A 25,730-nucleotide genomic window follows, 5' to 3' on the forward strand; every position below is an offset into this window, starting at 1 on the left:
TGGAGCCCCCCCCCCCAAAATAAAATCAGCTACTGTTTCCACTCTTTCCCCATCTATTTGCTGTGAAGTGATGGGACCAAATGCCATGATCTTCGTTTTCTGAATGGTGAGCTTTAAGCCAACTTTTTCACTCTCCTCTTTCACTTTCATCAAGAGGCTTTTTAGTTCCTCTTCACTTTCTGCCATAAGGGTAGTGTCATCTGCATATCCGAGGTTATTGATATTTCTCCCGGCAATCTTGATTCCAGCTTGTGCTTCTTCCAGCCCAGCGTTTCTCATGATGTGCTCTGCATAGAAGTTAAATAAGCAGGGTGACAATATACAGCCTTGACGTACTCCTTTTCCTATTTGGAACCAGTGTGTTGTTCCATGTCCAGTTCTAACTGTTGCTTCCTGACCTGCATACAGGTTTCTCAAGAGGCAGGTCAGGTGGTCTGGTATTCCCATCTCTTTCAGAAGTTTCCACAGTTTATTGTGATCCACACAGTCAATTTGGTTTATTTGGCATTTCTAAATTGAGGACAGGCTTCCGGTGGCTCAGCAGTAAAGACTCCACCTGCCAATGGAGGAGACATGGGTTTGATCCCTGGGTTGGGAAGATCCCCTGGAGGAGAAGATGGCAGCCCACTCCAGTATTCTTGCCTGGGAAATCCCACGAACAGAGGAACTACAGTGGGCTACAGTCTGTGGGGTCGCAAAAGAGTTGGATATGACTTAGCAACTAAACAACATCAACACAAATCTAGGAGGATGAAGTATTAACCTTTTGCTTGTCATTCTGAACTTCTTAGTTCCTCCGAAAGAGGTTGAGTAATGAGATTAGGCTAGAAATTCACATTATTCTTTTCAAAGAGTAACATACTTTATGCATGTTAAGAATTGTATTTGATCTAGAACCTAGAAGAGATATATATTAGACAATATAAAATTAGATGTGTTTTACCCAGAAAAATGCCATAAACAGATATGTAAGTATTAAAAAAATAGATGAAATAGACAGCTAGGAATATTTGACCCTTATGAGAGTGAGAGGCAGTATGGAATGATAATTAAGGGCAAAAGTTGATGCCAGATGCTTTAGTTTTTTTCCCTCTCAACTCTGCCATTTAGCATTTTGGCCTTGAGAGAATCATTTCACATCCCCATGCCTTTGTTGATTTGTATGAAGTTCTTTGAGAGAGCACATGTTTAGATCCCTGTGGTTGCTGCAAGCATGTGATGTCAGGACAAGTGCTCCTGTTGCTGCCAGAACATGGTTTATGAAGCTGCCTGCAGGTCTTTTGACTGTAGGCAGCTTTACTTCCAACATTTTACTGTAACCATTTTCAAATATACAGAAAGGTTTAAAGAATTGTAGGGATGACCCATTTACCCACCCCCATCAAAAAAAAAAAAAAAAAGACTTGTTAACCATCTGCAATCATTCAATACATTTTAACATTATATTTACTGACAGTAGAACCATAGAAACATTCTTCCCTCACTGAAAATCCTTTTCAAAAGATACTGGACTTAAAAATTTAAGGAGCAGATTTTTCCTTAATTGATTATTGTATCAAATACAGTATTTTCAGTCCTTCATTATCACAGAGGAGGATTTATTTAAAAATTATGGAAGCCTGCAGAGGCTTTTCCGTTTACCTACTAGGGGAGGCCCAGCCGCAGCCAGAGCTGGGCCCCTCCTCCCACCCCGCCTTGAGCCACACATAGCTTTCAAGGTCATGGCTTTGTGCCAGGACAGCAGCAGAACCCTCTCCTCCTATTGATTCTTGGCCTGTCTTTGATGGCTCCCAGGAAGCAGCCAACGTAGTGACTAGTTCTGTCCTGTTAGGATGAGAGGCCTGTTACCTGAGTCCAGCAAGAAATGTGAACCTCCTATCCTTTTTTTTCTCTTTTTCTAAGTCAAAGAATGTTGCTTGCTGTCAGGTTCTGCAAGGATCAAGTCTTCAGCTACTTCAGTCACTGATGACAGCGCACCCTGGAAAGAGTCAAGGATGAAAAACAGGATGAAGTACTCTGTACTTTAGCAAAACAGTTCCCTTAGACAGTTACATAGATCTCAAGAAAAACTTTTATGAGCCTGGATTCTTGTATCTTCACATACATAGAAAAGCACTAAAATCATTAACTGAGATACCTGTTCCTCTGGATTAACAGTAACCTTTTACTGAGATGCATGCTTTCCTGCGCCAATTCCCTAGCCAAAGTCATCTTTATACTGACTTTCCCCCCTGTCTCTTTGGAGCAGTACCCCCGGAGCTATGGAGGGGATGATTCCCAAGCTAGAGTCTTTAGTAAGACCCTGAATAAAACTCAGCTCAACTCTGCATTTTTCTTTCAGTCTACACTTTCATTTGGCCACTAAATATTAATTAAGTACCTGCTGTTTACCAGGCACCATCCCAGGCTCCGATTCCTCACACTGGAATATTATGCACCTTGGAGGCCAACAGGACAAAAGCAACTAGGCATATTTTCTAAACTTTGTTGGCATCTTTCCTCACGTCTCTGATTTGCCACGTTTCTTCAGCTGTACACACACCACCATTTGGATCTACACCGGGGTTCTTTTGTAGGGTCTGCCCTGAGTCAGCAGAGGGAGATCTCCCTAGTGAACTCTTTTGTAAATTGGAAGCTGGAATTAGACAGTCCTAATAATGACCTATAACTTGAGCTTTCCTGCTTCATTCCAGTTTCTGTTTAACTGCTGATCCTGCAGTTCCCGTAAGCACAGCTCCCACTGAGGTTAGTGGGAGTGTTATGTGAACGTAAATTTTGTTCTTCATTTTCTCCTGCTGAGTGAGCCTTGCTTGTCTTGGACTGTCGACCATCCTAGTCCCCTTCCCCAATAGGCATGGGAGTGCTAGCCCGTCCTCTCATGACGCCAAGCCCTACCACAGTGACAGGCTCTAGGTGAGGGGAAAATCAACTGGGAACAGAAGCATTCTGCTTCTTGCCTCATATAACAGGAGAGAATGCGTCCTATTCACTGTCCAGAAGCCAGAGAGAGTAAGTGGAATGGCGAATGGATGATGTTCTGGGTGCTCTGTAAGCCAGACTTGAGTCTGCTCACTTTGCCTGAAGCCACTAACCTCATTCATGGAAGGAAAGGGATGCAGGAGACAGAAGACAGGTGTTCTGTTCTGGTTCTGCTGCTGAATTTGTCACTTTCCCCTTGGAAAATCATTTGTCCACTTTGGGATTCACTTTGAAATGGGATTCAGCTGTAAAATGAGGTTTTGAACTCTGCGTAAGTTCCCTTCCATCTCAGAAACAGACTTAACGGGTCTAGATTCTGGGGAAGCCACAGAATTTTAAACAATTGAACTAGTTGCCCACATTTATAAGTCAGAAGGTTTTCCATAAACTATGAATTTCTGGCTTCTCTTGAAAAATTGGCAACCTGACCCTGCATTTCTGCACAGCTGCCATGGCCCCAGTGAATACTGGTTTCCCTGTTACACAGCGCATGTCCCCTTAGGCATCGTCCCTACCCAGTCAACTTTGCTGACCCCTGTAGGCAAAGCGCCCCATTTTAGGACTGGAATTTAGCACAGTTTCATCATAATTAAAAGTGAGGGTATGTCCCCCATTATAATTGAAATGATGGCTGGCCTCTGGCTTAATCTATGACTCTGACATATATTTAATTCATTACAAGCAGAAGCTAAGAAGGGCACATGGAGCTGGGCAGGGGTGCTCACAGAGGGGAACCGAAGAGTGCTGGAGCTGCTTATGGTAATTTGACATATAACTCGGAGCCTGATTGTGTCAGGTGAGGCGACCTGGATGGTCTATTCTCTGTTCTGAGTTAACAGGCTTCCATCACATCAGTGTCTCTCTGAATATGAGATGAGCATCCCCAGGAAAGCAAAGCCTCAAAATGTCAAGTTGCTCAGGAGGAAAGGTTTTGCACAGGGAGCGCAGAAGGATTTGTGTGGCTTCTAGGCTTAATAGTTAATCTTTTATTAACTGTCTTTCTTTTCTTTTTCTTATTAACCTTATTATTCCTTTCAGTCGGCTCTAACTAGGGAAATGTTGTAAAGGAGGTGTTTGTATTTCTGCTTTTCAATAATGTAACAGGACCCTGCCCAGGCAGCCCTTCACAAATGGTGATTTCTCCTGGGGAGGAGGAAAATTCACTGCTTTGTGTGCATATAAAGAATGCCAAATATCCCAAGTTGTTTCTCTTCTGAAAAGAACTCCCTTACACCTCCCTCATAATGCTGATTTTTCTAATTTTACATAGGAGAAAACAGGCTGCAGGTATTTAATGATTTTCTCAGTGGGGGTGCAGTCTAAGAAATGTTAGAATCAAGGCTACACCTGGCTCTTCTGACTCTGGCACCACTGCCTCAGAAGGTCTGTCCTTGCTCTCCTAAAGGTGATCCCAAAATTTTAAAATATAGAATTAAGACGGGAAATGATTAGTACAAAAGCAAGCATCACTATAGTAGTGCAGACGGTAAGCAATCTGCCTGCCTAAATGCTAAAGAATCTGGCTGCAATGCAGGAGAACTGGGTTCAGTCCCTGGGTTGGGAAGATTCCCCTGGAGAAGGAAATGGCAACCTACTCTGGTATTCTTGCCTAGAGAATTCCATGGACAGACCGTGAGGTTGCAAAGAGTTGGAGACGACTGAGCGACTAACACACACACAAGGATCACTATGTAGGGTAAAGAACATGTGTGATCCGAAAGGGATAGATAGTTTTCTCAATGAGGGTGTGGTTCCTGTTACCATTATAAAAGATTACAAAGTCAACATAATCTTTGCCTGGGACTGTCCCAGTTAGCCTCAAACTAGGTTAGTTATTAATAGTACCTTTATTTTTTACTCCAAAACAGGTTCTGTTTTAAACAATAAATTATGTGGTCAGCTACTATACATTTATGCACCTTTATGATGTTTATTATGAGGCTTTCCACGTGGTGCTAGTGGTAAAGAACCCACCTGCCAGTGCAGGAGATGTAAGAGACATGGGTTCGATCCCTCGGTCGGGAAGATCCCCTCAAGCAGGACATGGGAACCCACTCTGGTATTCTTGCCTGGAGAATTCCATGGATAGGGGAGGGTGGCGGGTTCCATGGGGTGGCAAAGAGTTGTACATGGACTGAGCAACTGACACATGAAGTTCCTCAACTGACCATGAAGCTCCCCTCAATTCCTCCATTGTATCTGTATTTCTTTTAAAGACATTTGATATTCCACCCTGCAGTATGTAGTTATTTAGTACATGTTTCCTGATGTCCTTACTAGTAAGTTTTTTGGGATAACCTCTAGGTCCACAATGCCTAGCACACAATTCCTAGTGCTTATTTAGAAATGCAATCTCTCTGAGTTGAATGAGGGAAAAAATGAATGAAAGAGAAAAAAAGAAATGGGGTGAGAAATAAGACACACACACTTAAAGTTTAAAGAGAAAGCAGAGAATTGAGATGTGGTATTAATAAATGGGAAGAAGTACGTTAAATCTTCAGTGTAGTGGTATTTCAAATAAAACAAATATCTCAGAGGAACTAAAAATAGGAGCAGAATTTTTTCCCACTGATGCCTGGCATATTATTTGTCTATATGTGGAGATCTGACTAATTACTGGAGTAGAGTTTTTGCTGCAACTTCAAATGATTTGCAAAAAAGACCATACAAATGAACTCGGTTGATATGGAAAAACTAGCATTTTATGTCTAGAGGCATGATTGAAGATTAGAGCTTGGGTATCAGATCCAGGGCTCAGAATTGGACTCGCAGGATCTGTTCTTTTTCCTGCAGTCCTGTGGTCTCATAGTTACCTTCCTCCTATCAGAGTCTGCCTTACCTCCCACATCTTCCTCACTCCCCAAGTGTGGTTTTTATGTTTAGATATTTGAATGGGCAATATTCATAGGGAGCAACATTTTAAAACCTAAAATCTCAACCTGGGTTGAATGTTTTGGTCACAATTATAGGGATAGTGGAGCACAGAACATCTCTTACAACTTTGTCCAAGACTGAGCTGGAGATTGGAACTGAGGTGATACAGAAGTCAGAAAGAACATGCTAGAAGATTCTAGACAGTCCCACAGTTGTAGGGCCTGGCAGTCTGGAGGACGAGGGGGGGTGGGGGTGTAGGGGGGCAGGGCAAATAGCAGACTTAGAGCAGAGGAAGGACACCACGGGAGGTTTAGGAGGGGCAAGCTCCCTGGGAGAAGGGGAGTAGGTGGGGTGCTGTCCAATGCACCATGAGGGTGGGGCCAGGAGAAGGGCAGTGAGGAGGGAGGAGGCAGCAGAACATGAAGTGGCAGGGGGCCAAAAAAAAAAAAAAAAGAAGTGGCAGGGGGCCACCCACCATTGGCAGGGATTCTCTCCTGAGGAGCTTGGGTCTTTCTCAAAGGAGGAAGATTTTCTCACAACTCTATCAAAAAGTCATGTTTTCCCTTCTCTTTTACCCCAGTGACTATGTCCAGAAAGTATCCAGAAAAGGAGGGAAATAGGAAAGCCTGAAACAAAAAGCCTGAAAAGCCCTCTAGAGAAGGTAAACTGCATTGCTGATTTTATTTTGTTGGTCCTCTGTTGTGAAGAGTTCTCATTTGAGCTAAAAGAGTTCTGTGTCTTTAAACACATGGACAGCGTTGCTTCAAGGGGAGCAGATTTGATTGGAGGGAAAGTTTGGGCAACACCAGCATCACCCAGTTCCTGATTTTCCTCAAAAGACCCAGTGCTTCAGTGAGATTAAAATGTCATTTTGAACATTTTTCTACAACTAGGCATTTTTCTGGGGGAAAAAGTTTCTCTATAAAACTGGAGCTTTATGTTGACAAACCAAATGCACAGAGAGCCATTTGGTGTTCTACTTGCCATCTTTAAAATCAAACTTGAAAAGACTTCTAGGTCTGGATACAGTGCCTTCCTGTCTCTGAACCTGCAGACAGGGGAGCATATTCCTGGCAAATGAGGGAACTGAACAGGTGCCTTACCCCTGGAGGACCCAGTGATGGATTCTAGCAAGAGAGGGTAAGTTAGGGAAGGTATCTGCTAGGAGGTTCTGCTTTACCTAGGGAGGTGTGGAAGGTCAGAGTCAGAGCCTACCTAGGATTAGACATCCGTAGCAACCAGTAAGCAGTCTTGAGCCTTTTGTAGCTCTTTGTGGAGATGAAGCATGTTCAGAATTCAGGGTTTTATTTTTTTCTGCCAGATTTAAAAAAAAGAGATCCTGAGAAGTAGGTGCTGCCCCTGCCTTCAATTCATCCAGATGGACAGACTGGGAAGCTCCTGAAGGTCAAGTCTGTATTAACAGGCCCCTGTTAACTAAAGAGAGGATAGGCCAGCTAAAAAGCCTCCAAACTTGAAGCAGGATCCCACTTGCTATGGAAAAATTACTTGGCTAGGGTGTCTAGATTGCTCTGTGTCTTGGGTGTACATGGAGAATGTATTTTTGTTTATTTGCTTTTTGGCCACACAGCACCTCCTGTGGGATCCTAGTTCCCTGACCAAGGATTGAACCTGGGCCCTCAGCAGTAAAAGCACAGGAAAATCCTAACCACTGGACCGCCAGGGAATTCCTTCACGGAGAATATGATCCCCACCCCCCACATTCACATCTAGGATGAACATTAAATTCACACAGGGAATTGTTGAACTTGTGTGTAAATTTGAGCTTGCTTTGTTCTATATTGTAAATTGTCTTACTGGGTGCTTTCTGACATTTTGCTGTGAACTTCTAACTTGCTTCTAAATTGCTGAATGCCACTTTCCTGACTATTCTAGTTTTCTCTGAAATGCACAGGAGATGTCTGTAGGTTTGGCAAGCCTCTCCTCACCCTCTTCTCTGCACTCTTATTCCAAAGGTATGCGTTCAGCATTTAAGAGCCTTTAATCATCTTCCCTCTTAGCTCCCTTAAGCAGACTTGTGCTCACACTTTCAATGAAGGTAAAACAGTTGTGGTCTTAATCAGCTCATTTAGAAGACCATATCTATCCTTAACCTTTGTCATATATTCCCCCAAAGCTCAACATTTCTTCCAAACCTTGATGGTGTTATTTTTGTAAACACATGCCAAGTCTGTGAATCAGGGCTTTTTTAAAAACCTAAGCTTGTTTTTCAGATGTACCAGTATGAGAATTGTGGGTGCGGGAAGCAGCATCAGAAACTGAAGGGTTAGGACTTCCCTGGTGGTCCAGTGGTTAAAACTGTGCTACCACCACGGGAGGCCTGGGTTCGATTCCTGGTCAGGGAACTAAGATGTCACATGCCACACAGTCAACCCCCCAAAACAACAACAAAAAAGCACCAAAATGAACCAAAAATACCTGATGAGCAAGGAACCTTTATCAGTTCAGTGTCAGTTCAGTCGCTCAGTTGTGTCCGACTCTTTGCGACCCCATGAACCGTAGCACGCCAGGCCTCCTTGTCCATCACCAACTCCCAGAGTTCACCCAAACTCATGTCCATTGAGTTGGTGATGCCATCCAGCCATCTCATCCTCTGTAGTCCCCTTCTTCTCCTGCCCCCAATCCTTCCCAGCATCAGAGTCTTTTCCAGTGAGTCAACTCTTCGCATGAGGTGGCCAAAGTACTGGAGTTTCAGCTTTAGCATCATTCCTTCCAAAGAACACCCAGCTCTGATCTCCTTCAGAATAGACTGGTTGGATCTCCTTGCAGTCCAAGGGACTCTCAAGAGTCTTCTCCAACACCACAGTTCAAAACCATCAATTCTTCGGCGCTCAGCTTTCTTCACAGTCCAACTCTCACATCCATACATGACTACTGGAAACACCATAGCCTTGACGAGACAGACCTTTGTTGGCAAAGTAATGTCTCTGCTTTTTACTATGCTGTCTAGGTTGGTCATAACTTTCCTTCCAAGGAGTAAGTCTTTTAATTTCATGGCTGCAATCACCTTCATAGCAGCTCTGAATGCAGACCTTCAGTCCTCTTCCATATAAGAGAGAAGTCAACTATATTAAAAAAAAAAAAAAAGAGAGTGAAGAACTGGAAACTAGAGTTGGGGACATTATTTGGAACACTTAGAATAAAAATTCTTTCATTTTTAAAAATACAAGTACTGTTTTGAGCATCTACTATTCTTCTAGGTCCTGATGACACAGCAATGAATAAAACAGACAAAATCATTGCCCTTAGGAAGCTTAAGTTCTAGGAGGAGACAGATCTAAACCAAATTAAGGAAAATACAGTAAGGATGGAGTATAGGGATTGTTTGGTCACTGGTTTATAAAGATGGACTTGAAACAGTCTTGAAGGAGGTAGACTAGGGTTCTGTGCTGACATCTGGGGGAGAGAGTCCCAGGCACAGGCAACAGCAGCAGGTGTACAGGCTCCCCAAGGGAGCATCCCTAGAGAGAATGAATAACCAGGAGAATCTGGCTGGAGCACAGAAGAATGCAGGGAGTGGGGGGAGGGGGGCAGTAGGTCTTTTAGACCCTTGTCAATACTGTAGCTGCCAGTGGCTTTTACTGTGATGAGTGGAAAGCCAGAGTAGGGTTTCAAACAAAGAAGGGACAGTGGCTTATTTAACAAAACTACTCTGGCTGGTGGGTTGAGAAGGGAAGGGGACAGGTGTAGAAGAGGATAGAACAGTGAGGAGGCCCTTGCAGTTATATCTTATTAGAAATTAATAAAAATTTTACAGACAGGAAAATGTGCTTACAGCATAGAAAAAATGGAAATAATTTTTTGGATGTTTAAGTTCCAAGAAAAAAAACCAGTTTGGCTACTCTGTTTCCTCCAGATACAGAGGGGCTTGGGAGTCCTTGGTCTTCAGATTTTTTTTTCTCCTGAGCCACCAATGAACCTAGCAGGGTTTGGTCAGTGTGTTTAAGAATGAGCCTTTATGGATCTGCTTAGGATGTCCACCCTGTCCCATTTCCCAGATTTGCCCAAGTGCCTACTAGGAATAGATTCTTGAGTCCTACCCATCCAGTAAGTATGGAATGGGGCCAGGGAATATATATTTTCAGTAAGAAATTGAAGGGATTCTTATAACTTGGAAGATGAGGAACTGCCCCACCTCCTGAACACCTTTTTGGGTTTGCAGCATACCTGGAAAGCATTGCAGGGAGCCCGTGCTACCGGCAGGTGGCGCTACCTGACCGTGAGCTGCAGAGGGCATCTGTCCCTTAAGGATAAGCTAGCAGCTCCAGCGGAGCGCGTAGGTGTGGTGTTGGGGCCCACCAGCCACCGCTCATCCCGAGCGGAGAGGAGTGCTGGAGTAAAGAAGCGGGGCGCAGCAGGTACCTCGGCTTCATTTTAGGCTAATGTGCACCTTGAGTCAGGAAGGTGCAGCCCTCTCTGCACGGGCACTGAGCACGCGGGAGCCGGCAGCGTGGCCCGGCGAGAGCCGGCAGCCTCGGGCCACAGAACATCAGTCCAGCGGGCCACCCTAGGGACAGGAGTACTACCGAGGCCCCTCCGAGCCGTCAGACTCGCAGAAGGCCCCTATGCATTGGCAGCCGGGACGGGGGGCTCCGCCCCTTTTCGTACGGCTCTCATCTGTGACTGGCTCTTGGGCCCGGGCTGGCCACACCTCCTCCCCTCGCACATACACAAGAGTCACGCGCCTTTCAGTTGGAAACTTAGAGTGCAGAGGAGGACGCTGTCTCTCGTCTCCCCACCCACTTATCTTGCCATTGGCTCGCGGCGCCGCTCACGGCCACGCCCCCATTCCAGCCCCAAGGCTGGGAAGGCGGGCACCTGCTGGTGATTGGCTGGTCGGCCTGCCTCTCGCAGGAGCCGCTGGCAGTCCCCCCACCCTCTCCCCCCTCCCTCTAGCCTCGAGGTCTCGGTGCTGGCCCAGGCCGAGTCAGTGTCAGTCAGGGAGGCGGATTGCTGAGCAGTGGGTTCGAACACTGCATTGCAATCTCGCCCCAGGGCCGATGCCTGCGCTCGCGCCGCCGGCTGAGAAGGATGAAGCCGCAGCTGGAGCAGCCACCCTATGATTGGCTGTGGCGCTTGTGAACCCGAAGTAAAGATGGCGGGCGGGCAGGCAGCCGCCGCACTGCCCTCTTGGAAGATGGCGGCGCGCCGCAGCCTCAGCGCCCGCGGCCGGGGGCTCCTGCAGGCGGCGGGGCGGCTGCTGCCGTTGCTACTGCTGAGCTGCTGCTGCGGCGCGGGCGGCTGCACGGCGGTGGGCGAGAACGAAGAGACGGTGATCATCGGGTTGCGGCTGGAGGACACAAACGACGTGTCGTTCATGGAAGGGGGGGCGCTGCGGGTGAGCGAGCGGACCCGGGTCAAGCTGCGGGTGTACGGGCAGAACATCAACAACGAGACATGGTCCCGCATTGCATTCACAGAGCACGAGCGGCGGCGCCACAGCCCCGGCGAGCGCGGGCTGGGGGGCCCCGCGCCGCCGGAGCCGGACAGCGGCCCCCAGCGCTGCGGCATCCGCACATCAGATATCATCATCTTGCCCCATATCATTCTCAACCGCCGTACATCGGGCATCATTGAGATAGAGATCAAACCGCTGCGCAAGATGGAGAAGAGCAAGTCCTATTACCTGTGCACGTCGCTCTCCACGCCAGCCCTAGGCGCCGGCGGCTCGGGGTCCGCGGGTAGCGCCGTCGGGGGCAAGGGCGGCTCCGGGGTGGCCGGGCTCCCGCCGCCCCCGTGGGCCGAGACCACCTGGATTTATCACGATGGCGAGGATACCAAGATGATCGTGGGGGAGGAAAAGAAGTTCCTGCTGCCCTTCTGGCTGCAGGTGATCTTCATTTCGCTGCTCCTGTGCCTGTCGGGCATGTTCAGCGGCCTCAACCTTGGACTCATGGCCCTAGACCCGATGGAGTTGCGCATTGTGCAGAACTGCGGCACCGAGAAGGAGAAGAATTACGCCAAGCGCATCGAGCCCGTGCGCAGGCAGGGCAACTACCTGCTGTGCTCGCTGCTGCTGGGCAACGTGCTGGTCAACACCACGCTCACCATCCTGCTCGACGACATCGCTGGCTCAGGCCTGGTGGCGGTGGTGGTCTCCACCATCGGCATCGTCATCTTCGGGGAGATCGTGCCCCAGGCCATCTGCTCCCGGCACGGCCTGGCTGTGGGAGCCAACACAATCTTTCTCACCAAGTTTTTCATGATGATGACCTTTCCCGCTTCTTACCCGGTCAGCAAGCTGCTGGACTGCGTTCTGGGCCAGGAGATAGGCACCGTCTATAACCGGGAAAAGCTGCTGGAGATGCTCCGGGTCACAGACCCCTACAATGACCTCGTAAAGGAGGAGCTGAATATCATCCAAGGGGCGCTGGAGCTCCGCACCAAGACGGTGGAGGACGTGATGACTCCCCTCCGGGACTGTTTCATGATCACCGGCGAAGCCATTCTGGACTTCAACACCATGTCGGAGATCATGGAGAGCGGCTACACTCGCATTCCAGTATTTGAGGGGGAACGCTCCAACATCGTGGACCTCCTCTTCGTCAAAGACTTGGCCTTCGTGGATCCGGATGACTGTACTCCCCTGAAAACCATCACGAAATTTTATAACCACCCCTTGCACTTTGTTTTCAATGACACCAAGTTGGATGCTATGCTGGAAGAATTTAAGAAAGGTGGGAAAATTTTGGTATCCTTTCATTGGCTTGCTCTTTCTCACTCCATCCTCCTCCCTACTTGAGTCCTCTACCCTCAGACCAACCCCCCAAGGCGAGTTGACCGGAATTTCTCCTCTCTTTTAATTGTAAAGTTGAAAGGGTGGCATGGATTTGAGGGTGGATTGAACTAGTAAGCGCTTCTAGGTTCTTTAAAACCACAAGACTGCCCTGGCTTGCTTCCTTCCCTATCAAAGCAGGCTTCCTATTTTCTGGTACTTCCTATTTTCATGGTACTCTTACCCCCTGCACTCTGGCCTTGAGAAATCTGCTGCATTCATTGCGGGATTCTGAGTGGGTAGATGAAAAAAGGGACCCGTTGATGCCATGCTGTGCCATTTGGTTGCTATGTACTAAACTCAGGCATTTGGAGAACGTTTAAATGGCTTTTCTAAACCCAGAGCAATCAGTTGATATTTCCGAGATTGGAAGTGCATTTTCAGTTGCTTCAGTTCCTGGTTGTCTGGTGACCTGTGGGAGAGATTAGGGCCTGCTTTTGAGAATAGGGTATGGGATAAGCCAGGTATCACTAAAGAAAATCACTCATTTAGTTGACTTGCCTTTGCTGGAAAAGAGATGTTTTGTTGTTGTTGTTGTTGTTGTTTTTTAAACTAAAGCTATTTGTTAATATATAACTTGGAAAGACTAGAGATAAGTTAACCTTTTATGAGGCTCTATATTGCTTAGCTTTCTTCACTGTTTGTTTACATTTACCTAACAACAAATAAAATTTCCCAAACCAAGTGTGGTTTTGGCAGAAAGTTTGGATCTTAACAATGGGATTAATTCCTCTATGGTTTGTCAATTTCTTGAGACTTTCTGGTTTAAAAGTGTTCTTTTTAACCTTGATCACCTGGTATGTTAAATGGAAATATGTCTGCGAGTCATTGTTCACTGTTCCAGGGAGCTTTACCAGGAAAGAGAAGTACAGAGGGTGGTGTGCTCACCTTTCTTGCATAGTGGTGTTTTCTGTTTGTTTTACCATGTAACGAACCAGCAACTCATACTGTTATCACTGAAATTCTGACTTTAAAAATGTTTCCAGTAAGTAGCTAGCTTTGTTAGTTGAAAGCCAAGTTTTTGATACTGAGTTTTTAAATTGTTATGATGTGGGTGCATGTTCATGTATTAGAATGTGTATGTAACCTTTTAATGAACCAGTAGTCCTCAAAACTAACTTTTCCTTCTTCCAGTAGAATTTTGATCACTGAGAGTGGTCTCTTCACTGAAGAAAGCCAGGTGTAAGTGGTGACAGCTCAATGGATGTGATGATATGAACATAGATTATGCAGTTGTCCTAAATCCATTTTCCTCCCTGAACGCTGTCCTCTCTGGAACAGGATCACACTGCAGTAATTTTCAGATAGAGCAGAATGCGCTTCAGAGATGGGGTAATTTGCATTTAAAAGCAGAAGGAGATTCTTCTGGATTCTTAAACAGTAAAAAGAAAATGTCCATTATCTCTAAGTGACAGAGCTTCTTTGGAGATGGCATTATTCTTTCACTACTAAACTGTTAATTAGAGCATCTAACCAGTCTCTTTTTTCATTTTGCAGTAGAATGTGGAATACAGAAAAATGTCTTGAAATGCTTGAAAATGGCTTTGAAATACTTTATTTTCCTTATGTTGCTAAATTTCCCAATATTGATAGAGATAATATATTCTATTTTTTTTATTATTCAGAATTTTTGCATATCTGCTGATGGACTGGTAGCACTGGTGTGTACTCCCTGCTGAAATCTTCTCTTCACTTTTGTATCTTTTATTTTCTTTCTTTGAGAATTTAGTTCTGCCCCTTGCCATTCATTAATCCTGCCCCTCTCTCAAAATCTCAAGATTTGCATTATTTTGAAATTTGGTTTTGATTGTCCTTGAACAGTTTTCCTCTGAATGATTAATTTTTACAAGGAACTTTTCCCTTTCCCCAAATTACCTCTCACAGTACTTTCTTTGAAATATATCCTTTAAATTGATTGAATTGATAATATTTTCCTGTGAATTAAAAAAAAAGATAATGCACAAGATTTTTTTTTATCTGTAACCAGAATAATGTATTCATTTAAGAAGACAGTGTAAATTTAAGGTGCATTCACGCTAGTAGCTTATTTGGAAGAGTGGGCAATGACAGTTGATTGCAAATGGAAAATTTAAGCCATGATCTTAAAAGGCTAGAGTGGGTGCTTGTTGATTAAACTGTTGAAATAATTGATTTTTCGCCTTCCTTTCCTTGTTTTTTTTTTTTGAATGAATGTGGCTGTTTTAACCATACTAATAGCTGCATTATTTCTTTTTTTGGCTCAGAGGTTAAAGCATCTGCCTCCAATGCGGGAGACCTGGGTTTGATCCCTAGGTCAGGAAGATCCCCTGGAGAAGGAAATGGCAATCCACTCCAGTATTCTTGCCTGAAGAATCCCATGGATGGAGAAGCCTAGCAGGTTACAGTCCACAGGGTCGCAGCGGGTCGCAACGAGTCGGACACGACTGAGCGACTTCACCTCACCTCACCTCACCTCTGTGTTAGTTAAAATATTTCACCTGATTTTTCTTTCCTTCTTCATTTTCTGATTCGGTTATGAAGTAATGTGAACAGTCAACCTGCCACTGTTTTTCTCCGTTGAATAATGCTTTATGGGATGGTTTGAAGACTTTTACTTCTTCTCTTTTCTTCTTTCTCCTAACAACACCAAATATAACTCCCCTACACAGGTTAGACCCTTAATCCATATCTGATTGAAAATTATCCTTCCTAATTAAAAATGTCTGCGTTGAAGCCGTTCCTAGATATTGGTCTGCATCATTAGCCTCAGTTATTCATTACTAAGGAAGGGCAAAGTTTCTGTAATGTGGAAAGAAATGAAAAGCTGCCTTTATGTAGTGGCTTCCCAGGTGGCTCAGTGGTAAAGAATCCACCTGCCAATGCAAGAGATGTGGGTTCAGTTCCGGGTGTCGGGAAGAGCCCATGGAGAAGGAAATGGCAGCCCATTCCAGTATTCTTTTTTTGGAAATCCCATAGAGAAGCCTGGTGGGCTATAGTCCATGGGGTCGCAAAAGAGTCAGACATGACTAAGCGACTAAAGCAACCACCACCTTTCTGTGTTATGTAGTATATGTAAATAATCTTCTTTCTAATGATTAGAAGTTTTTGCCTGGCTTTGGTGCTAGTGGTAAAGAACACGCCTGCCAATGCAGGAGACATAAGAGACACGTTTTTGATCCGTGGGTGGAGAAGATTCCCTGAAGGAGGGCATGGCAACCCACTCCAGTATTCTTGCCTGGAGAATCCTATGGACAGAGGAGCCTGGCAGGCTACACTCCATAGGGTTGCGAAGAGTTGGACAGGACTGAAGCACCTTAGCATGCATGCAGGCTTTGCTACCAGGAAACTCATAGCTTTCCTTGAGGTTAGAAGACAGTAATTATGCTAATTTTGCAGTTAGCTCATTATTATTACTTAAGGTGCTTATCTCTGCAAGGTGCAGGGCTTAGTGCTTTACATGAATCACCTTGTTTAAATCTTCTGATAACTGATTGAGGTGGCATCTCCATTTTACAGATGAGGAAATTGAGGCATAGGTGAAATGATGTGTTCAAGGTCATTGAGTAATTTGTTGTTTTGGGGTTGGTGTCACAACCAGACCCATACTCTTAACCATTCTATTATGCTGATCCCTTGATCTCGATTTTACATTTTGATTTTAATTGAGCGTGAGGTTTGATCAAAACATTGCCTCAGGGCTTGTTGAAAGCAACAGACACAGAAATGTATTTAAACATTAAACACCACCTTAAACCAGTGCTTTTGTGATGTCATACCTAACAGCTGGTGTCCCCACTTTTGCCGTTAAAGTAAGTCAATTTCTGATGTGTATGATCCTAAATCCAAACAGTTCTGTTTCCAGTATTGTAGGTCAGGATTCACTTTGATACTGTTTTGGGCTAGCACTGTGTTGTAGTCAGCTGCCGGTGTAGTTAGTGGCTTACTCTAACCACTGACTAGTAGCTAAGGTATGCGGTCCTGTTTCCCTCTTAGTCTCATATCTGTTTGTGTTGCAGGGCTAACTCAAACCCAGTTTTGTGTTTTAATCTTGATTTTATTTACACTTTTTGTAGCCACTTTTGTGATAATTGGTTGCCATAGAGCCTCCTGTACAGCCCTGCCCACCACCCCCCTACCCCGTGTGCCGCACCATCAGCCTTTCTCTTTGTAAGCTTTATAGTTACTTATAAATCTAAGAAAGAGAATAAAAGTAAATCCTACTAGTAGATTAGGAAAATTTTAGAAAAATCACCTAAAGCAAAGTATAGAGGAAGGAAAAGTTAAAGGCTGCTACCTTTGTGAGCAGAAAGTGCCCTGGAGGCTCTTGCTGTACCTGGCAAACCCTAACTAAAGTCTGTGGGCTCTGAGCCACCTAGTTTGTTTTGCTTCCTTTTGTTTCTTTCAGCTTTGTAACAGTTGTATTCCAGTATTGCAGAGCACGCTGATTTATAGCCGCTGCAGACTTTGCCAGACTATTTCTTTATTTTTTTTTAAAACTCGAAACAGGTAAACTCATCAGATAATGTTCTTTAAGGGAAGAATACAGTGTGTAATTTTCACTTAAACATTAGGAGTACGAGTTCTCCCTTCCTGTAACACAAGTCTTTCCGTATTAATGTGCTGAGAGCTTAATATTGAAAAATTTTTCCTCACCAAATACAGTGTTCCATTTGCCTAGAATCTAGGAGGATGTTTCTATTGATATTTAAAGGTGTGAATGGTGTTGGGGTGAAGGGGTGGGGGTGGATGTATTTGTTTTTTTGATCTTGTAGGTTTATTAATTCTTTGCAAATTAATGTGAAAACGTGATACTAGTATAATTTTGCACAGTTTTAGAACATAATTTTGAAACATCCAGATAGTATAGAATCTGAGCTGGAAGACAGGCAACAGCTCATGATCATGTGGTCCAGTTTGTGAAACTTACCAAATGGTGAGACTGACTGGATCACTTACTAAGAATTACTTCCTAAGCCTCACTAAGAGACCCCCTGAACTAGAGTCTCTAGGGAAAGGGCTTTGGACTCTACACTGTTAACTGTTACTGTGAGGTAGTTCTTGTGATGAGGTGAGTTTAGGAAACTTTGGTCTTGTCAACCTCTTAACCATTGGTCTAGTCAGCCTCTCTAGAGTAGGAGAGAATGAGGAGAGAAAGCTAAGTGATTTGTGTAGGGCTACCCACCTAACTAGTAGCATCAATAGCCTTAGAACCTGACTCTAGCCTGCAGGTCTTTCCATTCCAACAAGCAGGCCTTCTGGTTCCAAGTTCAGGGTACCTTTAAACAAATATTCAGCTTTGCCATTGGTTTTTATTTGCCTTCTGATTTTGATATCAATATTTTTGATATCTGGCATTCAAGTCATCTTTGACAGGCATTTTGTTACATAGAAAATGAGTCTGGATGTGTGACCTCATTTTCTTTTAGGTTGTTTTTTTTTTGAGTTTTTCTCCTCTGCTAAGATTAGACTATGAGTGTGTTTTATGAAATGGATGTTGATATCTAGATTGAAGCCTTAGGTAGTTAAGTGTAAACTATTTCTTTTTCTTTTGAGTTAACTAACTTGTTTTAGATATCCCTGAGTGGTTTTGTTGTTGTTATTGTTTCTTCTGTGAGAGTAGTCAAGATTGGATTTGGGACTATGGGATGAAACTTCTTTGATTCTTTTAATTTTTGTTCAAGGTGCCCGTCTGTGACATTTCCATTGAAATAGCCATTAAAGCATTTGAAGCATATGTCCCGTTCATGCATTTGTGCGTTCCCCTTTTCAGGTTTTTTATCATGTAAACAAAATTCTTACAGAGGATTCAGTCTGAATTTTGAAGGTTATTTGTGTTAGTATCACTGAAGCCTTTTAGGTCAAGACATGCCGTAGATGAATACCAGGTCTGACTTAGTATTACCTGGATGAAATAGGAAAGGATCTTGTTCTGCTTTTTCTCTTGGTTTTTATCATTCCAAACCAGTACCATACTATGAGGTGGTGGTTAATTTTAATTATTAGCAGCACTAAACACAAGTTAAAATCTTATCAACCAGGAAAATGTACAAAATAGACTGAGCCAACATAATATTTTATGATTTTATTTGCTCTTGAACTGCTTCAACTTTTAAGAGCAAACCTCTGGACTTGAATTAGATGTTTACAGTACTTGAGTTACATATAAATTAGTATATTTCTTCCTAAGGAGCCCTTTCCTCTAAATACACATTTTATTGGTAGTAAGCGTCAATTCCAGTAAGATTTGCTTGGCACGTAAAGGACATTTATTAAGCTAAATACATAGAAATGGATGACTGGGATTGAATACAATTTCAGTATTGTCTTGTCATCTTCTTTTTCTCAGAACACAAACAAGAAACCCCAAATCCTACCAGCACTGCAAAGGAGAGACAATAGGAAGCGTTCTTTCCACATCACATCACTGGCACCTCTAGGATGTCCGCATAGAGGGATGTTCAGGGAGGCAGGCTGCGGAAGGGGCAGAAAGGGGACTAAGAACAAGCACTGATGCTGGAAGCTGAAGGTGATGTGTTTATTAGACTGGCTGAGGGCTTGATGGACATAATGGGGGTGCTGACTCTTCCCCACTTTGACATCAGTGCGACCATTGATCATAAATATTGATATAATGATGATGAGATCCTCATTTCTTCATACTTAACCCTCTCTTGCTGTCAGACGTAGATGGGAATGTTTCTTTCGTTGAATTCACATCCTGTGGGGAGGCTACTATTTGCTAGCGTAAAGGTTAAAAAATAAGTGCTCTTCCCGAATCTGCTTTGGACAAGTAACTTAGCCTCTTTAAGCTTCAGTTTTTTTCATAGTAAAATGGGATATTTTCTAACTCGTACTATACTTAGTAAGGATTAGTGTGATAGTGAATGTGAAAATGCTTCTGTACCAGTACCAGTCACTTTGCTTTTGTTGTTCAGTTGCTAGGTTGTGTCTGACTCTTTGTGATCCTGTGGACTGCAGACTCAGGCTCCCCTGCCCTTCATTGTGTCCAGGAGTTTGCTCAGATTCATTCCTTTGAGTCGGTGATGCTATCTAACCATCCGTCCTCTGCCGCCTCCTTCTCCTTTTGCCTTCAATCTTTTCCAGCATCACTGTCTTTTCCAGTGGGTTGGCTCTTTGCATCAGAGTACTGGAGCTTCAGCTTCTAGCATCAGTCCTTCCAGTGAATATTCAGGGTTGATTTCCTTTAGGATTGACTGGTTTGATCTCCTTGCAGTCCAAGGGACTCTCAAGTGTCTTCTTCAACACCACAGTTCTAAAGCATCAGTTCTTCAGTGCTCAGCCTTCTTTCTGGTCCAACTCTCATGTCTGTACATGACTACTGGAAAAACCATAGCTTTGACTATACCAACCTTTGTAGGCAAAGTGATGTCTCTGCTTTTTAATATGCTGTTTAGGTTTGTCATAGCTTTCCTTCCAAGGAGCAAGTGTCTTTTAATTTCATGGCTGTAGTCACCATCTGCAGTGATTTTGGAGCCCAGGAAAATCAAATCTGTCACTGCTTCTACTTTTTCCCCTTATATTTGCCATGAAGTGATGGGACTGAATGCCATGATCTTAGTTTTTTGAATGTTGGGTTTTAAGCCATCTTTTCCACTCTCCTCTTTCACCTTCATCAAAAGGCTCTTTATTTCCTCTTCACTTTGTGTTGTTAGAGCAGTATTATTTGCATATCTGAGGTTGTTGATATTTCTCCTGGCAGTCTTGATTCCAGCTTGTGATTTATCCAGCCCCAGGATTTTGAATGATGTACTCTGCACATATGTTAACTAAGCAGGGTAACAATATACAGCCTTGTTGTACTCCTCTCCCAGTTGTGAACTCCTTTCCTAGTTGTTTCATGTCTGGTTCTAATTGTTGCTTCTTGACCTGTATACAGGTTTCTCAGGAGACAGGTAAAGTGGTCTGGTATTCCTATCTCTTTAAGAATTTTCCACAGAGCTCAGTTAACCATTATTTTTATGTAATGATTCTGTAGACTCTTTGGTGGTGGTCTTGGTCTTTCTCTAGACTAATGATTGCAAGTCAAGAGAGACACCTTGGGTCATGTGTGCACCTAGTTGTTAATGGAAGTTGAAATTTTTTTTTTTTGGTGGGCCCATGTGGCTTGCAGGATCTTAGCTCCCTGACCAGAGATTGAACTGGGGCCCCTACAGGGAAGTGCTGAGTCTGGAATTCCTCTGGATGTCGAAACTTTGAAAAGTGGCTAATCGAAGTAGGTGTTTTTTGTGTGTGTGATTGAATTCTAGGCTTTTCTAGCCGATGCTGTTACTTATGAGGTGGCCACATGTGTATATGTTTTAAGGAAAACAATGCAATTGATTACATGTTCTGTCCTCTTTAGAGTAAGAATGCTGAATTTTAGAAAAAAACTTCATTCTCTTTAACTGTAAGTGACTGAAAAAGACAGCAAAGTTTAAAAGAAATAGAACAAATTCTCATGGATTTTGGAAAGCCTTGAATAATCAAAGTTAGAAGATTAAAGGAAGATCTCAAATTACTCGGATAAAATTTTTTAGCATGGCTATTTTTTATGCTTTTGACATAATCAGTGTCTAATATAGCAAGTTTTTGTTGCTGATAGCAATGTAACTTTGTAATACTTTTGGACGGCAACCAGGAATCATAAAAATATCCTTCAAAGCGTATAGTAATTTTTTTCCCCTGGAAATCTTAAATCAGTGATACAATTCCAGAGGAGAAAAGAGATATGTTGGCTTTTCATGTTGCTTGTATATTGCAAAAATACCTATAAATAGTGAAAAATTAGAGATGACTTAAATATGTCTAACACTTTAAGATAGGACATGGAAGAAAAGGAGTTAAGAAAATGATAGGTGTCAATTAATCACAACCTTTTAATGATCATATGGTCCTTAAAGGCCATGTAGCAATATGGAAAATTTATGCTGACTATTTTGTATAGTTCATCAGGCACTCCATCTATCAGATCTAGTCCCTTAAATCTATTTCTCACTTCCACTGTATAATCATAAGGGATTTGATTTAGGTCATAACCTGAATGGTCTAGTGGTTTACCCTACTTTCTTCAATTTCAGTCTGAATTTGGCAATAAGGAGTTCATGATCTGAGCCACAGTCAGCTCCTGGTCTTGTTTTTGTTGATTGTATAGAGCTTCTCCATCTTTGGCTACAAAGAATATAATCAATTTGATTTCGGTGTTGACCATCTGGTGATGTCCATGAGTAGAGTCTTCTCTTGTGTTGTTGGAAGAGGGTGTTTGCTATGACTAGTGCATTTTCTTGGCAAAACTCTTATTAGTCTTTGCCCTGCTTCATTCCGTATTCCAAGGCCAAATTTGCCTGTTACTCCAGGTGTTTCTTGACTTCATACTTTTGCATTCTAGTGAGTCTGAGTGAACTCTGGGAGTTGGTGATGGATAGGGAGGCCTGGTGTGCTGTGATTCATGGGGTCGCAAAGAGTTGGACACGACTGAGCGACTGAACTGAATTTTGTATAGATTATAGATATGTGAAAATATACATGTGTATAGACTGGAAGGGAACATGGACAAGTTAATAGTTGATGTGTTAGGATAGGGTGATCGTAGATCATCTTTCAAAGGTCCCTTTGTTAACTTTGCAGAATAACATACCTGGCAAAAATTCCAGTCTGCTGAGAACATTATGAGTCCTGTTCTTGGGAAAACTGACCTTTACTAATGGAGAACTCATATTATTCCATTTCTCCTTAGGAACATTTTGCTGCTGAGACAAATGGTTCCTTTAAATTAAAAAAAAATTGAGATATAATTAACATACCACAAAACTCACCCATTTTATGTGTACAACTTGGTTTTTAGTGTATTCACAAGGTTGTATAGTCATCACTATTGTCTACTTCTAGAGCATTTTCTGCTCCAGAAAGAATCACATTAGTAGTCACTCTCCATTCCCCTCTTCCCTGCTGGTGCTGCTGCTGCTAAGTCACTTCAGTCGTGTCCGACTCTGTGTGACCCCATAGACGTTAGCCCACCAGGCTCCCCTGTCCCTGGGATTCTCCAGGCAAGAACACTGGAGTGGGTTGCCATTTCCTCCTCCAATGCATGAAAGTACAAAGTGAAAGTGAAGTCACTCAGTCATGTCCGACTCTTAGCGACCCCATGGACTGCAGCCCATCAGGCTCCTCCATCCATGGGATTTTCCAGGCAAGAGTACTGGAGTGGAGTGCCATTGCCTTCTCCTCCCCTCTTCCTGGAGACCATTAATCTACTTTCTGTCTCTGTGGATTTGCTTGTTCTGGACAGTTCATGTAAATTAAATCATACACTATGTGGCCTTTTGTGTCTGGCTTCTTTTACTTAGTGTAATGTTTTCAAGATTCATGCAGGTACATCCATGTAACATGTATCAATGTTTCATTCATTCATTTTTATGGTCAAATAGTATTCCATATTATGGATATACCACATTTTGTTTTTTCACCCGTCAGTAGATGGACATTCAGAGTGTTTCTAGTTTTTGGTTATTATAAATATTAGTATACATGTTTTAGTGTGGATGTAAGTTTTCAGTTCTCATGGGTAGATATCTAGGAGTAAAATTGCTGGGTCTATGGTAACTCTATATTAAACCCTGAGAAACTGCCAAACTGTTTTCCAAAATGGCTGCACCATTTTACATTCTCACTGAAAGTGTATGAACATTCCAATTTCTCCATATCCTTGCCAACTCTTGTTATTATTGTTTGTTTGTTTAATTATAGCCATCCTAGTAGGTATGAAGTGGTGTCTCATTGTGGTTTTGATTGGTATTTTCCTAGTGTCTAATGATGTTGAACATCATTTCATCTTGTGGGCCATTTGTTTATCTTCTTTGGAGAAAAGTCTATTCTAATCTCTTTTGTCCATTAAAAAAATTGCATTGTCTTTTTATTATTTAATTGTAAGGGTTCTTTATGTATTCCACATACTAGTTTCTTACCGGGTATATAATTTGCAAATATTTTTTCCTATTCTGTTGGTTGTCTTTTCACTTTCTTGATAATAACCTTTGAAACGGAAAAGTTTTAATTTTGATGGAAGTCCGATTCCTTTTTTTTTTTTTGCTTTGTCTTTATTGTCATTTCTAGGAAACCATTGTCCAGTCCTAGGTCACAAACTTTTTGCCCATGTTATCTTCTAAGACATTCATAGGTTATCTTCTACACTTAAGTCTTTAATCCATTTTGAGTTCATTTTTGTATATGGTACGTGATAGCGGTCTAACTTTATCCTTTTGCATGTGAATATCTCATTGTTCCAGCACGGTTTGTTGAAAAGACTAGTCTTTCTTCATTGACTTGTCTTGGCATTCTTATCACAAGTCAATTAACCATAAACGTGAGGGTTTATTTCTGGACTCTAAATTCTATTCCACTGATACACGTCTTCGTATGTCAGTACCATGCTCTTTTGGTTCTTGTAGCTTTATAGTAAGTTTTGAAATTGGGACAAATGAATTATCCAACTTTGTTCTTTTTCATGATGAGTTTGATGAAATCGATCCCTTGCATTTCCATAGGAATTTTTCATGGATATTCTTGTTCATTTCTGCACAGGCAGTTGAAGTTTTGATAGAGATTGCATTGAATCTGTCAATTTGGGGAGTATTACAGTGTTAACAATATTAAATCTTTCATCCATGAATATGGGATATCTTCCCATTTATTTAGGTCTTTTCAAATTTCTGTCAACAGTGTTTTCTATTTTTCAGTGCATTTGCAATCTTTTTGTTAAATAAAATACTTGGAATAAAAGTTTTTTTGATGCTGTTGTAAATGGAATCATTTTATTAATTTCATAGGTAGTATATAGAATGTAATTTATTTTTGTATATTGATCTTGTAGCCTGCAGCCTTGTTGAACTCAATTATTAGATAACGCATGGTGAGATAGGAAAGTGCTTTTCAAAAACATGTGAATTTGGGGGGGATTATCCTATGTTTCATTTGATTGTACTGGACTTAATTTTTTCTTAAAAAAAATTTAGGAATTTTTACTTACCACTTTCACATATATAGAGTGAAGCTCTATCTGTGACTGACATTGTCATTCTTCGGCAAAGGTGATAGGAACGAATAAAATCTCTTTCTCAGATTAGATGTAGGAAAAAAAGAAATAGGCTGTGTGAAACGTGTTAGAGAGACCAAAAATAGAGCCGGCTGGAGCTTGGGAGTTTAAAAGTTAATCTGTTTGTATTTAATGTTTAGAGTGGCTTTGTATAAGACTTGGGATTTGGGCTAGGAGATGAGTACAGAAAAGCCTGTGTTTGCTTCGTGTCTAAATGTGCCTTTCTTCTCCAGGCCCTTTTACCAAAGGTTTTCTTTGGGTCATTTTTACAGGGACTAGAAAGAACCCTGACTTTCACTCACTCTGCCATTGTCAACGTAATCCTTAAGGCTGTTAGGTACCAGGTAACCGGAAGAGACAAAATGCAACTCTTTGCTCTTTGCTCTTTTTGTGTGGGGGGTAGGGGGCTGGTAATCTGAGAGGGAAAATGTTTTCCCGTTAGCAAAGACAGATTGAGGGCATCATCTGATCTTTATGGGGGTGTGAAAGCCTCAGTTTTTCCATTTGCCCATCTGCAATCATAGAAACAATGTGCTGACTCAGCATGGAGCCTCTGCAGAATGGCATTTGGGGCTGAGGCAGTTGGGAAAACCATACAAGAGATGGAAATATTTGAGCAGGGTTTTAGAGTTAACACTAAAAACAGCTAAAATGAGACTGTGTTCTCATCCCCTTCAAGTTTTGTTTCTTGAGTAGTCACTGGTAGTAGTAATAGTCACTAGTCTACATCCTTGATTTAAGGCATGGCAGAAATAATTTGGTCTCTGTAGAGCTGATTACTGAGCAGAGATTTTCCCTGTTCCTGTGGTTATACTTCAGGGGTATGGGATTGTTTGGTGTAGGGAGTGAGATTCTGCTACAAGCAAATCAATTGGGTAAAATACTGTTATGATCATACTGTGTGGGCCATCCGCTAAGTTTTTTCTTTAAAATTTTTATTTCTTTGTTCCTGTGTATCTACATTTACCCACAAAGGCTGGAAGAACATTTACCAAAATACAATATAATTTAACCTTC

The 25,730-nt window shown here is 42.6% G+C and overlaps 2 protein-coding genes across 6 annotated transcripts in view; both read left to right on the top strand.

The window, feature by feature from the left end:
* Window positions 1–7,618, top strand: part of AS3MT (arsenite methyltransferase) — a 27,065-nt gene extending 19,447 nt beyond the window's left edge. The window contains exons 12-13 of one of the 4 annotated variants that reach the window (XR_011252040.1): window positions 6,434–6,514; window positions 7,442–7,618. The gene's annotated coding sequence lies outside the window, so the exon portion shown is untranslated. Of the gene's footprint in view, window positions 1–1,902; window positions 2,330–6,433; window positions 6,730–7,441 lie in introns of those variants that run through there. The other 3 variants (XM_069566990.1, XM_069566991.1, XM_069566992.1) reach the window with 3 other exon arrangements.
* A 2,955-nt stretch (window positions 7,619–10,573) lies between these two features.
* The window catches only part of CNNM2 (cyclin and CBS domain divalent metal cation transport mediator 2), a 172,721-nt gene continuing 157,564 nt past the window's right edge, over window positions 10,574–25,730 (top strand). Inside the window, exon 1 of one of the 2 annotated variants that reach the window (XM_069566972.1) lies at window positions 10,574–12,548. In XM_069566972.1, coding sequence (XP_069423073.1) covers window positions 10,931–12,548 — 1,618 coding nt within the window. In that variant the 5' untranslated portion in view covers window positions 10,574–10,930. The remainder of the gene's footprint in view (window positions 12,549–25,730) is intronic. The other variant, XM_069566971.1, reaches the window with a different exon arrangement.

This window comes from Ovis canadensis, chromosome 22 (genome assembly GCF_042477335.2).
Source record: "Ovis canadensis isolate MfBH-ARS-UI-01 breed Bighorn chromosome 22, ARS-UI_OviCan_v2, whole genome shotgun sequence".
Classification (NCBI taxonomy): domain Eukaryota; kingdom Metazoa; phylum Chordata; class Mammalia; order Artiodactyla; family Bovidae; genus Ovis; species Ovis canadensis.